Source organism: Lagenorhynchus albirostris, chromosome 8, assembly GCF_949774975.1.
Source record: "Lagenorhynchus albirostris chromosome 8, mLagAlb1.1, whole genome shotgun sequence".
In the NCBI taxonomy this organism is placed as follows: domain Eukaryota; kingdom Metazoa; phylum Chordata; class Mammalia; order Artiodactyla; family Delphinidae; genus Lagenorhynchus; species Lagenorhynchus albirostris.
Window position 1 is genome coordinate 67,117,548 of NC_083102.1, and position 19,691 is coordinate 67,137,238.

At 37.5% G+C, this 19,691-nt stretch overlaps 1 protein-coding gene across 6 annotated transcripts in view; it reads right to left on the minus strand.

Moving 5' to 3' along the window:
• The window catches only part of DGKB (diacylglycerol kinase beta), a 648,769-nt gene that overhangs the window by 483,158 nt on the left and 145,920 nt on the right, over positions 1-19,691 (minus strand). For all 6 annotated transcript variants that reach the window (XM_060156129.1, XM_060156127.1, XM_060156125.1 and 3 more), the window contains 4 exons: positions 14,385-14,502; positions 11,707-11,795; positions 11,508-11,624; positions 1,046-1,144 (listed from right to left, as the gene is read on the minus strand). In XM_060156129.1, coding sequence (XP_060012112.1) covers positions 1,046-1,144; positions 11,508-11,624; positions 11,707-11,795; positions 14,385-14,502 — 423 coding nt within the window. The remainder of the gene's footprint in view (positions 1-1,045; positions 1,145-11,507; positions 11,625-11,706; positions 11,796-14,384; positions 14,503-19,691) is intronic.

The window sequence follows — 19,691 nt, forward strand, 5'->3', positions numbered from 1 at the left end:
TTATTTTTAATTAATCTTATTTACTACAAGATGTATAATATATCTTACATGAAGAAAGGAAATTTAGAATTAGTTACTGCTCTCCTCAGCCCCATGGAGGTATTTACTTCTGCTTTATATTTGCAGTTTGAGAAGAGAGTTTTCTTTTTTTTAAATAAAGGAATTTAGATACAACCAGCATTTTACAGATAATTACAAAATGAATCATAAGTGGGTGCAAATTGAGTAATTTGATTAATTTCTAAGTTGACCTTTAGAAAAGTATTTGTCTAACATTTCTTACTTGTTGTATTTTTATTATATCAAACTGAAGTTCCAGCTAGTTAACTTCCATGTTGTTTTAAAAAAATGAGAACTGCATTATAGATATGATAGTTTGTTTTGTAAAATAACTGTTTCACTTTAGAAAAAATTTGGATTTTGAAATGTAATATGAATATTATCTTTGAATAGCTGCTTCTCTTTCTATCAAGATTTGTTCTTTTCAGGATTACCTCACTTACACATTTTTCCCTTGTATATTTATTAAATCAAGGAATTATTTTGCAGGTAAATTTATTGTTCACTAATGAAAGATAAAATACACCTAATGGCAGTGCGTAACTCTCTTCAAGGTGTGTGTCCTCATTCTAAGTAGCCTCTGACTTAGGTGAAAGACCTCCCGACTGCAGATACATAATGTGCATCTCCAGCAAAACTGTCCATAAGAATAACTTCATTATTCTGGGAAGCCAGATCTATAAAACATGTAAAATGTGGAAGTGTTCTTCCCATACAATTTCTGGTAACTACAGCATGACTAAGTGATAAAACCTGAGTCAGCTTCAGTTACAGCATACCTTACTAAGACGTTTATTGTGCCATGAAGGAAAAAGGAAATATAGTGGGCAAAGGGGTATTTTCTGAAGCCATGAGGTATTTTAGGTCTATTGAGTTCTGCCTTGATCAATGGAAAAATGATCTCTGGAAGCACTGAGTGGTAGAGTGTACCAGTTAGTCACAGACACCCCAAGTTATAGCAGAATGATGAGAAGGAAAAACTCACCAGTACCACTGGACAAATTGTTGTAGGTGGTAAAATATGGTCCTTCAAAGGTCCGCAGTCACATTCAGGTTTCAGATGAGAAGCACATTTATTATGCAGCTAGGAAAGGAGAAAGGGGACACTATCAAATTTTGCATGGCAAGAGCAAACATGAAGCAGATTATATTTTGCCCAAGATACAGCAAATATATTTAAAGAATTACAAGAACAAACCAACAAGATCATAAAGGGATTCATACTACATTTGCCCTTATATATATTCTACCTTAAATAAACTGTTTAGCAACTTCTGTGACCCAGCCTATATATTTTCCAATTCTCAGAAATGTTTATATTCGAAATGTGCTTTAGGTTTTCTACCAAAAAGCCCGATTTCTTTGACAAACACACATTATTGTCCATTACAGTCCTTCCCTGGCTTATCTGTTAACTACTACGCACTGTGGATGCTTTTTTTTTTTTTTTTTTTTTGACCCTCCTGTTTTCTCAAAGTCATTCCAAAGTGCACAGCTCAGTATGGGGCATAATTGATCCCATCATTAGTTTTAACTTTCTAATTCAATATGTAAATGTAACCAGAGATTCATCTCAGTAGGAGCAGGATATAAATATAAGAAGACGATTATGATTATAAAAATTTATATTTATCAGCTCTACATTAAGTATGTGTATAATCATGTAACATGTTATTTCCTTTTCTACATGTAAAAACCTAAGCTGATATTTTTATCAACCTGTCACAAGTTTAAATTAAGGTGTTATAACATAGTATATTAAATAGTGATTTTTAAAAAATTGAGATGATAATTCTTATTGGAACCATACAGAATTGCTAAAGTAGTAGTTGTTTAAAGGCATCTAGGGGTATATCTGCCCTCTACTCCCTATCAGTTTAATATAAATATCCGTACTTTAGAAAAATGATACATATTAATAAAATAACGTCTTGTTCAAACCCAAAAAGGAGCTGCTTCATTTTTCAGTTTTGAACCCAAAACCACCCCGTTTACATCATGATTACATTAATTAATTTCCGCAACAAACCTACCTTTGTAACAGTTAATTAACAACCAACCATAGGAGTCTAATGGGGTTGATCTACTGTTAGCGATAGTATAGCTCACCACTATTGAAGGGGTATTTCTGTCGTCCTTGAATCTAAAACATCTGTCACGTCCTGCCTTGGAGTTAAGGCTACTTACACAGTAATTAACTCACACTAGGCCACATTACATGAAATAAAAGTATCTTTACACATTCATCAATAATTAGCAGTTCTGCTTCTCCGTGGATGTAAACTCCTTTTGAAAAAGTGGTTTAATCTTATCAGGCATTGCTGATCTTTGTCAAGAGGCAGGAGGTATTGAAGATAAAGAAGCAGTTGAAGTCACGTGCAAAATAGGAATAAATTAACAGACACTCACTTGGCAAATGCAAATGCATAGTTTCCTCCAAATAAAATCAGTGACTGGTTTAAATATATTAATTTATTGGACTTAATTTTCTTAGAATAAATCATGGCCCTGAAATTTTGGATTTAAACCAATAGATTACCAAGTATTACAGGTTAAATTGGTCTTTCCCCAAGTGATTTCCTAAATCCTAGTACTTGTGAATATGAACTCATTTGGAAATATCTTTGTAGATGTATTCAAGTTCAGTTGAAGTTATACTGAATTAGGTTGGGTCCTAATCCAATGACTGGTGTCCTTATAAGAAGAGAGAAATCTGGACATAAGGAGACAGGTATGAAGGGAAGAAAGCCATGTGACAACGGAGGCAGAGATTTGGTGATGGAGCCACAGGCCAAGGGACACCAAGGACAGCCAAGGATGCAAGGCTCTACGAAGCCTCTACAAATAGAGAGATGTAAGAAGAAAATTCTGTCTGTACACATTGAGAAAGTACTGATTTTTCACTCTTGACTGCAGTTAGTGTAGCTTTACATGCAACTCTGAAGGACAGAGATGCAGGGCACTGACCACAGGTACATAAGCTGAGTGCCTCAGCCTCCTCCATGCCTCCATACCATGTGTTTCTAACAATCTACAACTGATATGATAAGGGATGACTAACCTCTCTATACAGTTATTTGAGGGTTACCAGATGTAAGGAAAGATAACAAGGATAACATGAATTTAATGACAGCTTTTTGGCATTTAGGCTAGTTTCCCAGCAGGGGGGAAAAAAAGGAACTGAGGACTCAGGCAGAATCACACAGTTGATAAGCCAAACAGAATGTGTGTGTAAAGGGTAACTCTTCGTATTGAGGTTGGAGGGTTTCAGAGCATAGGTACCAGCAAATGGTCCTATGAAATACTGCTCTCTGCAGAGCTAAATAAAACCAGCATGGCATTGTCCATTTTGATTGTCACGTGGTCCATATTCCCAAGTTTTGTCTAGGCAGCTGCAAGGCAGAGTCTTGCAAGAACCTAGGCATGTAGCAGGGTCTACAAGGAGGTCAGTAACCATATCATCATCAGTGAAACAGGGAGACGCAGTGCAAGAAAATTCTCCTCCCCAAGAAGTCTGTATTAACTAATAATGTGCAAGGTGCCTTATACTTTTATGAACACTGGAGTCTGGCAGCTGTTATAGTTGGATGTCCATCAACATCATGAGATTATTTACAACCAGGAGTGTCAAACCAGAGGACACCATGATGGAAAATACTGATCATTCCACAATGTGTATAGCAGGTCTAGTGCATTTATCATACTGCTCAGAGACATACTTGAGGACAAAATATAAAACGTGAAAGCCAATGAGAAAATGCTTATATTTCCCAGGACTATTTATCAAGATTAAAAGTGAACCTCAATTTTGCTGTGAAACTAAAACTTCTGCATAAAGTCTCTTTTTTAAAAAAGAGCAAATATCAACAAAATAGAAACCATATAATAGAATTTAAAAGGTACTTTCCCCCAAAACTACCCGAAAACGGGTTATGTTCTGTTTCTTGATTAGGTGGTGGCTACACAGGGTGCTCATTTGTGGAAAACTCATTGAGCTCTACCCTTAAGATATTTATACTTTTCTGCATGTATGTTATTTTTCAATAAAACTGTAAAAAGGAAAAAAAAAGTGAATATAACCAGCAATAAAAACAAGTTGCTTACACTGGTCACCACGACATTTTACAGAAAAAGACACAGCACAGCTGAGTCCTTCTCAGTGTCAGTAAGATACTGAAGTCTGACAATTGTCTTAAAGATAACCCAGATCCCAAATCACCAAAACAGAAAAAGCCTCGTCAAGAAGAGAAATAAACTAGAACACTGATGAATCCTGCCTCTTAAATGAAATGGCCAGTGAAGCCCCAGAGAAAGGAAATCGTTACCTTTTTAAAAGTGTTTTTATTTTTGTTCACATTTACCTCTGCATTTTTAAAGAGTAAGGCATAAAAATCTCAGGTCGTTATTTTATTATATGTACAGAAACGTCCATTCATGTTAAGGGAATCAGTCCCTTACCTAGGAAATTCATAAAATATAAACCAGCTATTCCTGGAAGTGAATTAAATACTTGGAAATAATTTCAGAGTTTATGACAATTTCCAATAGCACCTAATTTAGAGCCAGGTCTATGTTTATTGAAAACAGCTGTCTCAATTTAGGAAGAAAAAGAAAATGTGTGAATGATGTGTGTGTGTGTGTGTTTACTGGATGGAGTTGAGAAAAGAGTGAAGGCATTGTATTGAGAAGAAAGCAATGTAATCTAAGAAGTCAAAAGGGAGAAAAATAGAAAAAAAAATTTTCATAAGAATTTGGAGTCAAAAAAGAAATAAATCATTTTCCTACAGAAAAATGAAGTGACCAGATTTAGAGGCACATTTGCTGGTTTATATACATTTTTTTCTAACATTTTGCCATTTCAGGGTGCTGCCTTAATGCTGGCATTGGCTAAAGCATGAACCTTTCTATTTTAAAGGCATCGGAAACCTTTAAACATTATTGTTAGGAGTTATTATTTTTTTGGGGGGGTATTTGCCTCACTTTTTTATTTTTTAACATCTTTATTGGAGTATAATTGCTTTACAATGGTTAGTTTCTGCTGTATAACAAAGTGAATCAGCTATATGTACACATATATCCCCATATCTACTGTCTCTTGTGTCTCCCTCCCTCCCACCCTCCCTATCCCACCCCCCCAGCTGGTCACAAAGCACCGAGCTGATCTCCCTGTGCTATGCGGCTGCTTCCCACTAGCTATGTATTTTACATTTGGTAGTGTATATATGTCCATGCCACTCTCTCACTTTGTCCCAGCTTACCCTTTCCCCTCCCCGTGTCCTCAAGTCCATTCTCTAGTAGGTCTGCGTCTTTATTCTGTCATACAGAATGAAGTCAGAAAGAGAAAAACAAATACCGTATGCTAACACATATATATGGAATCTAAAAAAACAAAAAATGGTCATGAAGAACCTAGGGGCAAGGCAGGAACAGAAATAAGGAGTTACTATTTTAAAAGAAGTAGCAGCCCTACATGATACCAAAAGTCAATAATCCACAGTCATCGTATAAGCTTTCGTTTGCGAAGCTCAAATGACATGTATCATCCTCCCATCCTGCGAGTCCTGCCTGACCGCGGGTATGTTACCGCAACCGGAGCAAATGATAACATGTTTTAAATAGAGGTTTTACATGTCAAGAAAATATGTTCATGGCAGAAATGAACAGGTATAAACAGTGTGATCTTAAGAATCAGAGAACGTAAGCAAGGGGAGGAGGAGAGAAGCAATGATGACATTCAGCCCGGCTGATTGAATTATAAAGCCCAGGGGAAATGGTCGCCTAATGGTAGAAGGTAGTTTATACTGCTCTCACTTAGGATTTTTCTGTTTTTATTTTTTAAGTGGTTAGATTTACAGAAGGAGATAAAACCCAGTTCTAAGAGCCTAACATTCTATCTACATAATGGCAAATAGTATTATATCAAGAAGCCACAGGTTCTGAATAAAAAAAGGGTGCTAAAATGGTTTTTTTATCTTTAAGCATTTGTCTATACATACTTGTATATTTGAGGCAGATTTGAGTATTACAGGATGATTTAAAAAAAATTTTAAATCATGCATTTAAAATTCACTATTTAGCAGTAAGAAGAACAGTGTTATCAGTCATGAAAGTGAATTATCGAGGACCTCCTCGAAAGTCAGCACTCCATCAAGATTTAGGGTTATTAGAAGAAAAATGTGTATACTGGACCCGGAGCTGGATGAGACTGTAGTCTAACAGTGTAGATGACGCTAGCATGCAGACGTGACACTGCTGGACAGCAGTTCAGTCTTTCCTTTGGTGTGGAATAAAAGCCTAGAAAGTGTTTAGAAAATGGCAAACATTATTATCAAGGAAAATTTCAAGGAAAATGTGGAACTTAATTTGATTCCTGAGGTATAGTCAAAATTTGAGGTGGGTTCCTTCAGGGCAATACTAGAGTAAGCAAAATAGGGGGGAAGCATGGCTTTCCCAGAGGCCTGTCAACAGACATGCTCGGCTACAGCAGGGACTGGGCATACAGGGGACTACTATATACGTCATGTGCTTAGGTTTGGGTCGGATATTTGGAGAAGTAAAAACCAGGTTGAGGTAGGAAGAGGTGAGATCTGCATTTATTATCACAGGACTATTATAGGTTGCTGAAGGTGGCATATGATAACAAACTAGTATTTTCAGAAGATGACTCTGGAGGTGGTTTGCAGCCTGTGTTATAGGAAAAGTACCTTCTGTTAGGGAGATAAGCCAAGATTTCTGACTCTAATCTAGTTAAGAGGTGCTAAGAGCCTGCACGTGGGCTGTGAATGGTGAAGACAAAAAACTCAAATCTGAGAGAGATATTTTAAGGGGAAAACTTCAAGTCTCAGAGATAGGTTGGATATATGAAATAGAGGTGAAAGACAAGGATAAAGGAGATTGACTTCTGTTTCCAATGATTGCAAGCCTGATGTTACCATGTCTGATAGAATACAGTTGGAATAGCTGTTCTTAGTGAATATAAATAAATCAGCTTAGTCTAGGATTTAGTGATATTCGGGACCACATGGTTCTGGGTGCTTTTAGAATATGCAGGTGCTATTCTTAGACTGGGCGACTACAGACCCTTCCAGAGGTGAGTAAGAGGTGGCATGAGTAACATTCATGGAGTGCCCTCTGTGAGCCACGGGATGGGTTTTGTGCCCTCACCTGACATTTTAGCTAGTTTTCACTATGATAATAATTGTCCTTCCATAAGCACTAGTAGGTATAGGGCCTTCCCTGAACACAATGACATACATTTTTTTAAAAAAATCCATTTAATTCTTACAAAAATCTTACAAAATAGGTATCATTAAGTCCATTTTACAAATTAGGAAGCTGGCCAAAGCTTTTTACATACTTGGCCCAAGATGCTACAGCTACTATCTTACTGGTTGGACAGAGACATTCTTAAGAATCTGGTCAGTCTAACTTACGACTAAGTTAAAACTCAAGCCATTTCCAAAAGTCATATGTACAAAGGAAGTGATGGCATTTGGAAAACCACTGAAATGAAGCCAGGTTTCGTTATCTTTGTTTCTCTCTGCAATCTATTCCTCACGGACTCCGTTCAGATAGGTCTTACTAAAGCTCAGCTTTGACGGTGCCATATCCCATCGCAACTTCTGCTAGTTCTTTGCTATATTAATAGCACCTTCCAGGAGCATTAAGACATAAGAAAGTAGATTCAGTTTGTTTAAAGGCAACCAGTAGTGTAAGTGTCAGTCAAAAGCAGATCAACTTTATACTAAAATTTTCATACAATAGTTCAGGAAGAAAGTATAATTATACTAAATATATAAATGTTTAGAGGTAAATATCCTCTGTTTAACCCAGGCAAAAAAAATCTATAAATTAATAGATATAGTCTTATAATTGCTTAACATTAAAAACCAAAACAGCACAGAGGCTGAAGTTATTTTTAAGAAGGCTATATATATTCTTCTGGATACATGAGGACTTATATAAAAATATCAAGTCTTGTTTCATGAACCAAACACCCACAGGAACCCCGGAGATCATGGTTTACAGCAAATCAGGCTAAAGTTAGCCAGAAGCCTCGGGTCTTGCGAGAGCTTAGTAAGAGGGCAGCCACTTTTCCCTGACTCTGCCTTATACCCTTCAGTGGTCCCTGGTTAGCCTGTGTCCTGAGTGGAACTCGGGATTTAAATACATTTACAGCTTATATTGTGCTTTGCTGTAGTGACCAAAGAGTCATCTTCATGTACACTCTGATCTTTTGTTAAGAATAAGATGTTAGGGACATGCTGTCTGAACTGAATTAGATATGAAATCCTTAGATTTTAAAAAGCAGAGTTTATCCACAGGTAGCACCTTCTTTCCTATAAAAGGAAAGGCCTAATTTCTTACAACACTAGGAACAGGATCAAGACCAAATATAAATATGTAACTGGAGAGTGCCTGGGCTAGAAATACAGATTTTGGAATCACAGATGAGAGGAACCACTAAAACAAAAGACAGACAACAAGAAAAACAAAATGGAATATAAAACAAGAAAAAAATCTCAAGATGCCCTGATTATCAATAAGACCGTTAGCAATGGTAACTTTGAGGAGAATGATTCCCATAGAATGAAAAGGGCAGAAGATATACCTCATAGAGATTAAATGGGGGAAGGAGAAGAGGAGTCAAGTAAAGAAAGTTAAAATCTCCAAAAGCTTTTCTATTAGGAAAGGTAGCAATGCATAGTTTTATTTAATTTTCTTTAAATTTATTTATTTTTATTTTTGGCTGTGCTGGGTCTCTGTTGCTGCGCGTGGGCTTTCTCTAGTTGTGGCGAGGAGGGGCTACTCTTCGTTGCGGTGTGTGGGCCTCTCATTGTCATGGCTACTCTTGTGGTGGAGCACGGGCTCTAGGTGCATGGGCTTCAGTAGTTGTGGTGTGCCGGTTTCAGTAGTTGTTGCTCGTGGGCTCTAGAGCACAGGCTCAGTAGTTGTAGCACACAGGCTTTGTTGCTCCGTGGCATGTGGGATCTTCCCGGGCCAGGGATCAAACCCATGTCCTCTGCATTGGCAGGCAGATTCTTAACCACTGCGCCACCGGGGAAGCCCAGCAATGCATATTTTTAGAGTGTTCTAACTTTAAACACATTGGTTTTTTTTCAAGAAATAAAAATGGGAGGATCTTCCCCGGTGGCACAGTGGTTGAGAGTCCGCCTGCCGATGCAGGGGGCACGGGTTCGTGCCCCGGTCCGGAAAGATCCCACATGCCGCGGAGTGGCTGGGCCCGTAAGCCATGGCCGCTGAGCCTGCGCGTCCAGAGCCTGTGCTCCGCAACGGGAGAGGCCACAACATTGAGGGGCCCGCGTACCACACACACACAAAAAAAACAGGAAAGAAAATAACAGATCTAAAACATTACACTTGAAATGTATGAAGGAGGGCTTCCCTGGCAGTGGTTGAGAGTCCGCCTGCCGATGCAGGGGACACGGGTTCGTGCCCCGGTCCGGGAAGATCCCACGTGCCGCGGAGCAGCTGGGCCCGTGAGCCATGGCCGCCGAGCCTGCGTGTCCGGAGCCTGTGCTCCGCAACGGGAGAGGCCACAATGGTGAGAGGCCCGCGTACAGCAAAAAAAAAAATGTATGAAGGATGGCAAAATAACTTGAAATACAACGAAGAAATAAACTCTGATATTCTCTAACTTCAGCTTATAGTAAAGATATAATTAATGAAAGATGCACTTTATGGGGAAAGTAAGAGGAACGGGCTCCTATAAGATCAGAAATAAAACCGAAATATTTTTATAGATGCTTAGCAACAAAAAAAAAGAAAACTAATATTTTTTAATGGCCCAAATTTTTTAAAAAATGAAATAGTTTTGGTCTTCTTAAAACTGAGAACTCAACATGTTTAAGTAATTTCTATGTGTAATTTAAAACATTGTTAGACGTTTTATTACAGTAACACTTCAAAAAATAAAACTGTCTTTCATAATTGAGGAAATTTCAAATGTAAATATAATTTAACCGAGTAATAGCTGAAAATGATTGAAGAAAATGTGTTCATTTTTAAAAAGTACTTAATTGTACTTTTGAAATGCAAGTCACAGTTTGTTTTTCTCATTATCCTGTGTGTATGTGTGTGTGTGTGTTTAAGAAAAATTTTTAAATAGCGTGTGTGTTGGGGAGGAGGGGCACTACAGAGAAACGTATCTGCTTAACTGAAACAACGCTCCCTACCAGTTTATTTCCACAAAAGCAATAATTTGTCCTATAACAAGATGACTCATACACTAGCTGTAAAAAGAAAACACATCCGATGGGGGAAAAAACCCAGCCCCATAAACGTTTTTGGACCAAATTGTAAAAAATGGCTATTCTTAAAAATGTGCGTTCTAATTAATTTCCAGAAGTACAACATGAAACACTAGAGGTACCATCTAACACCTGCATTTATTCCAGAAGTTACTTGAAGCAGCTTTGACAATTAAGCAAACTAGGTAGAGTGCTAAGATTTCCTGGGAAAGACCAAGTGATCTCTTCTTTCTCGACTGTCAATACCATTAATGACTAGCATTTACATCCATATTTGTTATCCCTCAATTTATGATTTAATTAAAGGAGCAAGGCAACACCATGTTGTAAAGAAGGGGTAAGTGAGTTCTTAGAAGCATCAAGAACTAAAATATGGACCACCTGCATCTCTACCTAGTCATGTGGTCATTGATGACTTGCATAGATTTTTCTTGGTCTTAGTGTCCTCACTATAAAATTAAGTCTTTTGGGCTTCCCTGGTGGCGCAGTGGTTGAGAGTCTGCCTGCCGATGCAGGGGACGTGGGTTCGTGTCCCGGTCTGGGAGGATCCCACATGCCGCGGAGCGGCTGGGCCCGTGAGCCATGGCCGCTGAGCCTGTGCGTCTGGAGCCTGTGCTCCGCAACGGGAGAGGCCACAACAGTGAGAGGCCCGCGTAACGCAAAAAAAAATTAAAAAATAAAAAAAAATAAAATTAAGTCTTTGTACCACATTATTCATTGTGCTACCCTTTTTAAGCCCATAGATTCTATGATTGGAATAAATTTAGAACATGTAGAATAGAAAATTTTACCAGAATAGTGTTTTCGGGCAGAGGGATAGCTGAGCTCTACCCAGTCAGTATCCCAGGCTCACTGCCCACCCACAGCCATGGTGTCTGGTTACCTTCCTGGCAGCTCCTAGAACTCCATGGAGTACAGATTGAACACCTTATGACAGTATTATCTCTAAGGTTGTCACTAGCTCTAAAATTCTCGATTCTATGAGGACAAATCTGACCTTGACATTTATCCCTTTGGAAGCCACACATGATATAAGAGGCCCCCATGAATTTATGCTAACTTGGACCTAGTCTAAAATTCAGAATGGCCTTCCAGGATAGGACTCATCAGAGAACATGGGATATACCATCTTCATCGTGAGTGAATGCTAGAGATTTATCCTTCGATGTTACTCACTGTGATCTGACACCAAACACAATGCAGTCCTGTCAAGCCCTGGTAACATTTAACCGTTTTGTGGCACTTATCACACTTGGTTGGGCAGTTGCCTTCAACCCAGTAATGGTGCATCACCTAGAACACAACAGAAGCACTGTGGTAAGAGGAGGCATCCATAAACACCACCCTCAAAAAGCAAGCATGGCCACACACTCACATCAGTGTTCTTCTTGGACTTTACGTAAGTCTTGATGCAAGAAGGAGGTGCTCTAGCCACGCAGCGCTCATGGACTGTGTACTTGCAAACTGAAAGGAAACATGTACGCAAATTCAGAGCTAATCCTGGTCCTGATTGCAATTTTATACAGAAAGAATGACATTAACAGAAGCTCGTTTCATAGCCACTGCTCCCTAATCAATCCAATCAGCCACATCAAGGAAAAGTCCAACTCGACTGTTTTTACCATGGAATACAAAAGGCCAATTAGTACAGGAAATATTATGCATGTGAAGAACCAAGACTCCTCTATCATGGCAATAGCAGGAAATGCTTAATTAAATCAGGCCTCACTCAAATTTTTCACAATAATTCCCAGATGACAAACATACTAAAGACAAATTGATGACTGCCAAATGGCTTGGTGTCATTTGCTAGAAGGAAGAGATCTATATTTTACAAAGTATAGGCATGAGAGCAGCTGGCAGGCATGGGAATAAAAGCCCATGAGTTTATGCTATTTTGTCTATTGATTTATCTAAACCTTAAATGGCTGATTAGTCTATTTCCAGAGAATAGATTTCATCATATGCCAGGCCTTCAGTTAAACTTCATCCCTCATTGCCATCGTGGCACTGTTTGTCCAAAAGGAACAACCTTTGCTGGGCAGCATATTGTATATATATATATGCAAAATTTTATATGTATCTGCAAATATGTATAGAAACACATGTACAAACATATGTGTGTGTATATAAAACATATAATGTATATAAAAAACCAACACGTACACTTTATTGGCATCTTTAAATTACTTCATGGCTTGATTCTCAATATAACTCAGGGTCATATACAGATATTCGTTAATAAAACACTGGTTTCAAATTAAGAATTCTAAATGCATAAATACATAGAATAAAAATTAAGTAAAAAACAACCAAGCAGCTCTCTCAACATAACAAACAAAAATTGACCACTGCATGAACTTAGAATGAAAATATAATATTTATATAGTAAAACTATTCCCAAACAACCACTTCTGTGATTTCCTTTGGCAACATTGAGGAAGAAAATGCAGTTTCTCTTCTCTTCCACATTGGCGATAATGTTGAGTATTACATTTGCACACTAATCAGTTAAAATTTGTGAGCATGGTTCTCACTCTTATATGATATTGCCCATGTTATTTGAGAATTACCATTTTGTTTCATAAGCTCCCATCAATAGACAGTACCATGAAAAATTATTTTCCTTAAAAATAATAAAACTTTGAAAACAAATTACTTCCTTTGTACATGGAGAATGTTCTGGTACAAACAGCCTTTTAAATGTGGCCACTAGAAACTGCCCTCTAAAGCAGCGCGAGGTAATTATGTAACTTTATTAAAATCCTTAAACACGTAAGAAAGCACTTAAAAGTGTACCTACTATATGGTTTTTAATGTAAAGTAAAACATCTGAGAGAAAGGCAACTCCCAAATATGCTACCAAAGAAGCTGTTAGCTAAAAATAATATCTGAAAATTATGTATTATATGGAAGCCAGGTAAAAAATTAGATTTAATATAAATGCACGAAAATGGGATATGTCTAATGAACTTGACAATTTCAGTAACTCCATACACTGCAGAAAAGGGCGTGGATGGACAACGTGCTGGACCAAGACAAAGTCACACTTTAGTGAGGAGGACTCAATATTCCCTCTGTTTTTTTTTTTTTTGGCGGTACACGGGAGACTCTCTCTCAACAGTGAGAGCACTGTTGTGGCCTCTCCCGTTGCGGAGCACAGGCTCCGGACGCGCAGGCTCAGCGGCCATGGCTCACGGGCCCAGCCGCTCCGCGGCACGTGGGATCTTCCCGGACCGGGGCATGAACCCGTGTCCCCTGCCTCGGCAGGCGGACTCTCAACCACTGCGCCACCAGGGAAGCCCTCCCTCTGTTTTAGCAGAGGCATCAGGGAATGCAAAAGCTCCTCAGGTATACATGTTGTTTATTTAAAACTTCTTAAGTGCCTTTTATAAATTGTTACATATACTACCAGAAAGTACGCCATAGAATAAAATAAATATTGTAAAGATAAGTGTACCGAAATAAAAATAATGGCCACAATTCATGAACTGGCAACACTTTGGGTTCTAATATCCATTAACCATACATTACATTTTCTTCGTTATAGAATTAAGAATCATGTGCCTGAGGTATAAGATTAGTGTGTATTCCTTGTGATTTCTTAGTTTGAATGGAAACTGATAATCAATTATCTTTAAAAGACTGAAAGGAATTAGCTCATTATAGGAAGACAATGTGAATAAAGCGATAACTTAAGGAGGGAAAAAAGACAAATATGCATAAGATATAAATATGAGAGACCAATGGATATTTTCATAATACTCCCAGAAGAAATGGGAACCATGAATAAATTAAACTACAGTGGAAAGAAAATGGCTAGTGAATGGGGAAATGTCCTTATTTCTTTTCCAAGAAGAAGGTTTTCCAAAATTGAAGAAAGTTAAAACTAGAGTGATCTAAACCTTCAGAAACATACTTCAGGGAAAGATAAATCATAGGTACGGGAAGGGTCAGGTGATTTCTTAACTCCGTCTACAAATAGGACTATTCCACGAAATCAATCGCTTCTCACCAGAGGTGATGACATCCGGGCAAAGCAAACATACTCACAGGAGCAGCAGAGGCCCTGCTTCCCCACGCCGATCAGCATGTTCAAGCAAAGATTGCAGTAGGCAGGTTTGTTAAAGTGCTTGAGTCGCCACACATGCTGTCCGTCATCCTTCACATTCTGCATGGGACGCAAGAGAAAAAGATTTCACTTAATGAAGTAAACAGTGGAATATGTAAGTGCCAATAAAATTCAGAGCTGGACTGAAGCATTTGAAGACAATCTGTTATTTCATCTCTGACTTTCTCCAAGATTGCCACAGAGTCTAGAAAACCACGTGTGCTCTAGTGGAATGAGATCCTGCTAACAAATATCGGATGCTATAGCAACCCACAAATTCTTGCCTAATATCAACAGTTCAACAGCAGGTCCCAACCATCATAACCGTCCGCCAAACTGAGAACTCCTCAGAACAGAGGCGTGTTTGCCTCACCTCTGTATACTTTACTCCTAGCACAATTCCATAAACAAATCAGTGAATAAAGGAAGAGAAAATACTCTTGAGTGGAAGATTCTGAGAGATTAAAACCTTGACAGAATATGTTAACCCTTGCTTAATGGTAGGAATATGCAAATTTCATGATGGTGGTTAGCTCTTATAAGGAGGTAGAAGGGTGGGATGGGATGGGAAAGAATGACACTTAAAAGTAAGTTATTCATGATATTCTAAGGCTTCAGTTGGGGGATTCCTTATATGTTATAATTGACGCTAATATATTTTTGTATGTCTCAAATACAAAATTTAAAAACATAAACTTTTATAAGGCTCTAATTAAATTATTATTTGGCTTCTCTTTTACAAAATATGAATGATTTTAATCTCATGGAAAGATGGCAAAAATATTAAAACTATATTACTGTATTTATTTATAAGTCTCTACCATTATTTGCCACAATAAAACCTTGAGTTCAATTAATTCACATTTTAGCAAAACGACTGTAATTATTATTTATTCTTCTAAGTAAAACTCTATATAATATTATAATAGCTATTCTCTATTAGATACATTGAAGTAAAATGAAATAATATGATGCTTAAGATTCCTTACAAGGAGGTGAAGATATTAAATGAAGTTATTATACATCATTACTTTTATTACCATCATTTTCTGTATTAACATGTAGTCCTTGTACATCATGTACCAAACTATATCAAACTCAGATTAATTTTAGACATCATTTATTGGTATTCTATAGAAACCACTGCAGGTCATGGTTTTTTAGGTTAGTCAAGTTGCCATACTTCTTAGAACACGTTGAGCTAATACTTTTTTGAGCACCTATTATGTGCTGGGGCACTAATACAAATTCTGTGGTAGTGAGACAGTATAAACATGTCCAGATCATTTTGTTTCTCTGGATAATAAAATATTAATAATAATGCTTCCTAACTACTTTTTCCTATTCCCTATCAAGAGATAAACCACCAGATTTGAAGTACCCAATTGAATCCACAGTCACTAATTCCTACATTAGAACCAGAAATGTCAAATTTGCATCATAATATGAAACATTAATGAAAATGCTTTCTGGGAGATAATTCTCCATGGGTCTCTTGAATTTCTGCACATTTTGTAAGCAGAAGAACTGTCCTTTTCTCCAAGTTATCTTTTCAAAGGTGTTTGAATAACATACAGCCTTGCACAACAGAGATGTGCAGAGGGCAGGCTTCCTTACTGTCTGGTGTAATAAAGATAATTTCTCCCTTCTAAGCAAAGGTTTAGCAAGTTTGTTTACTGCGTATTATAAAAGAGTTAGTTTCCCCAAGCCAGGGGTTCTGAGCTCTGATGCTGTGCAAGGCAATTACTTGGACCTCTCTCCATCACCCCTAAGAGACTTCATGCGCCAGGAGAACTAGCTCAGATGTGAAGCTCCTATTGCTTCTTTGCTGTGAGTAAACAAGTTTTTGTTTCTGACCCAGGCACTCATGTCCTCTGCCAGCACCCATGGAACTGTGGCAAGCTCACTTGTTCACTTGCAGGTAGGGTAACTCTCAGACCCTTCATGGTTCTTGACAATGCTCAGCTTCATTTTCCTGACAAAGAACTAACAAGTTCTCAGCAAAAGCACTTCTGCAGAAGGTGCCATGGAGGGGACATCAGAAGACAATGGTGTTTCAGGGTTTTTTTTCCAAAGCTTAAGAATTTATAGTAATTTCTGAATCCAGTTCTGGTCTGCTCAAGTCATATGATTTCTAGTATCTTTATTATGTGAATGGAATGCTTTATATATTTGTTTAATTTTGCTATAGCTTCCAAACTATCTATGTTTTAAAATTTCTATTCCTTCAAATAAGAATAAGATACCCTGATGTTAAAAGCTAAAGAGGTTAATTTTTTTTAAACATATTGATAAAGTTAGCATTAAGTATTAGTTTAAATAATTAGATTAATGCTTAAAAAGACATTTTTAAGTGAAAAAGAGAAAAGAAAATTTAATTTTCATATGTATTACTGTTCTCATAAGCCTTGTCATTTTATTTTTAAATGAGTGTCCATTACATGTGAATAAGCCTTCTCTTGTTGAAGAGCACATATGGACTAAGTTAGCTGGCATTTTCCTTATCAAAAAATAAACAAGTCTGAACGTGGGTGTTCTGTCAATCAGAACACTTAGCCATGTTACAGGCTGCCACTGATGCACAAATCCATTACCCCGACATAAAATGCTCTACCAAAAAACAAATTAAATCACTTTATAGCTCTTAGCCGGATACATTGCCAGAATATTCAGAGGATGAAATATGTATGTGACTTCAAGAGAAGAAATTGAAACCAGGAGCCAACTACTTCTAAGCAGCGCAAATTAAACGCCAACGCTATGTATTTTCATGTCTTGTCTTGTTTGTCTTCTTTAGATGGTAAACTTACTGGGGAAGGGGGAGACTCTGTCCCTTACTATATTCTATCAGCCAGTAGAGCATACGCCTCTTAGTACTTCCACTGCAAATAAATATTTATTGTCATAGAGAGGAATTCATTTTTATAAAAAAGCAATGAAGAGGGAATCTGGAAGGCTTGATTCCTGGCCTCTGATGAAAATGTGGATAAGCCATTTCACCTTTCTTATTTTCCTCTCTAATAAAATGAAAGTAACCACTTTCCTCACCCAGGCCATGGTGTGAGGTTTCATTATACAATACCTGTGAAGTCAATTTAGCTCCTCAGAAGACTGGTGTTATATAAACAGCAAATATTATTACCGTCATTGGGTTGAGTTGTGTAACATCCCAGTGTTTCAGCCAAAATATCTGAGAAGGATGTTGGTAGGTTTATGATACTTTATTTCATAAAAGTTGTGTTCTACTGGTTTTTTCATTACCAGACATTACTCTTAATGAAAATTTATTCCTGATATTTAGTAAACACTGTATTTTATAATGAAGCAGTTCAGTTCTGTGCATGTGTCAGAGAAACGTTTAATGAAACACAGGCAAATTAACACAGAGAGGGAGTGCCAGGGTCTTCCTCGCCTTCTAATCCCTTGTAAGTCAAAAGGAGGCTTTGAAGGGACGAATGCTGTCTGGAAAATACTGAAAACTATTTCATTATCTTAGTGATTTCTAAAGTATTAGTTTTTTCTGTAAATACCTCAAAGATTGCAGACAGTGTTCAAGTGAACTAGGGCTGTTATAAATAATATCATTTTTTTCGAAGGACCTCAAGGAGAAATTTCACTGATGTCACAGCCAAAATGCTCCCATCCCCCTGCCTAGCCAGGTCCCTGTTTCAACTGACCTCACTTATGACACGTAGAAGAGCTAAGGTCGCACATGGATTCCAACTCAAGAAATAATAAGTGCCGTTAAATTACCTTACTTTTCTGTTCAAGGTCTCCCCAAAATTATAATGATATGAAAGAAACTGTTCTTTTAGCCAAAAAGATGAACTATATCAAGCCTGAGGGAAGAGAATGCAGAAAGAAGCTTTGAAATTCTGAGTGGAGCTGCAATCAACTGCCCATCTCCAGATCCCACTTTCTGAACTCAGGCTCAGACCCTAATAGTCTTAAGGTTCAAATGCCATTTCAACTGTCAGTAGCATCACGTGGTTAATTTTCCTTGAATGACCCAGTGTGGAATCTCAAGAATTGTTGCATTTATCCAGCTTCATAACTCCTTTCTAGATTGTGCAAACAGCAGAACAACATCTTAATCAAATTAAATTTTAAAAAATAGAGTGTGAAACATTAGTTTTCCAAATATAGCTTAGTCTATTAAGAATACATCATCTTCTGCTTTCCATCATACTCATCAAGGGACACATTTCATCAGAAATCAGGAAGCAAACCAAAGAATGACTTCTACTTTATTGAATCAGGCAAAAAACTGTATCCTAAAACATTTCGATCAATGGCAAAGTTTAAACTATACATAGGGATTAAAGACCAGGACTCTGAGAACATATAGTGAAATCAACATACATAACCTTTCAAAAATCATACAGGCCAGATTTGGGCCCAACAATCCAACACTAAGAAGTGAAGGTATCCTTATTTTAAGCCAGGCTCCTATTTAAATGTGCATTCCTGTTTTTATGATAATATGAATTCAGGAATTTTCCTTGAAAAACCTAATAATGATCCAAGATTACAGATTTCAGGAACTGGAGCATTACTAATTATCCTGTTCATCGAGGAAAACAAATGTTTGAACTGAGAGGATATCAGGAAAGGAAAGTGATATTCCTGACTAATTTCTTTTTACATGTCCAGATAAGATGACTGGCAAAAAAGTGACCTAGTTAGTTAATAATCAAGCCAGGGTGAAGGCCAATTTGATAACATTCACTGCCACTCTACTATCTCTTCGTTAGTTCTTATGTCTTGCTGGGGTGGTCTAATTGAGCTAAATTGAAAAAAAAAAATCAGATTTCTCTTTCCAAGATAATTTTAAAACAGTTAACACTCATTCTGTTTGTATGACAGATTAATGATAGAATAACTTGGGGGTCAGCAAAACTATGGCCCTTGGGTCAAATATGGCCAGCAAGCTATTTTGTAAATAAAGTTTTATTGGAACACAGCCCTGCTGTCATTTAGGTGGTGTCTGTGGTGGCTTTTGCACTGTAGCGGCAGAGTCTAGCAGTTGCAACAGAGACCTTATGACCCACAAAGCCTAAACTATTAACTATCTGTTCTTTTACAGGCAAAGTTTGCCAATCACTAGAGCAGAGTTTATTGCTAGATACAGTTATTTAAAAAAGAAAATCATTTTCCTTCAAAATAAGATTTTTTAAAAAAGCAATTCTTCACTGAGATGAATGCTGAAGGAAGAATGAGTAAGTCTCAGGCATAAATTTTTCATTGTA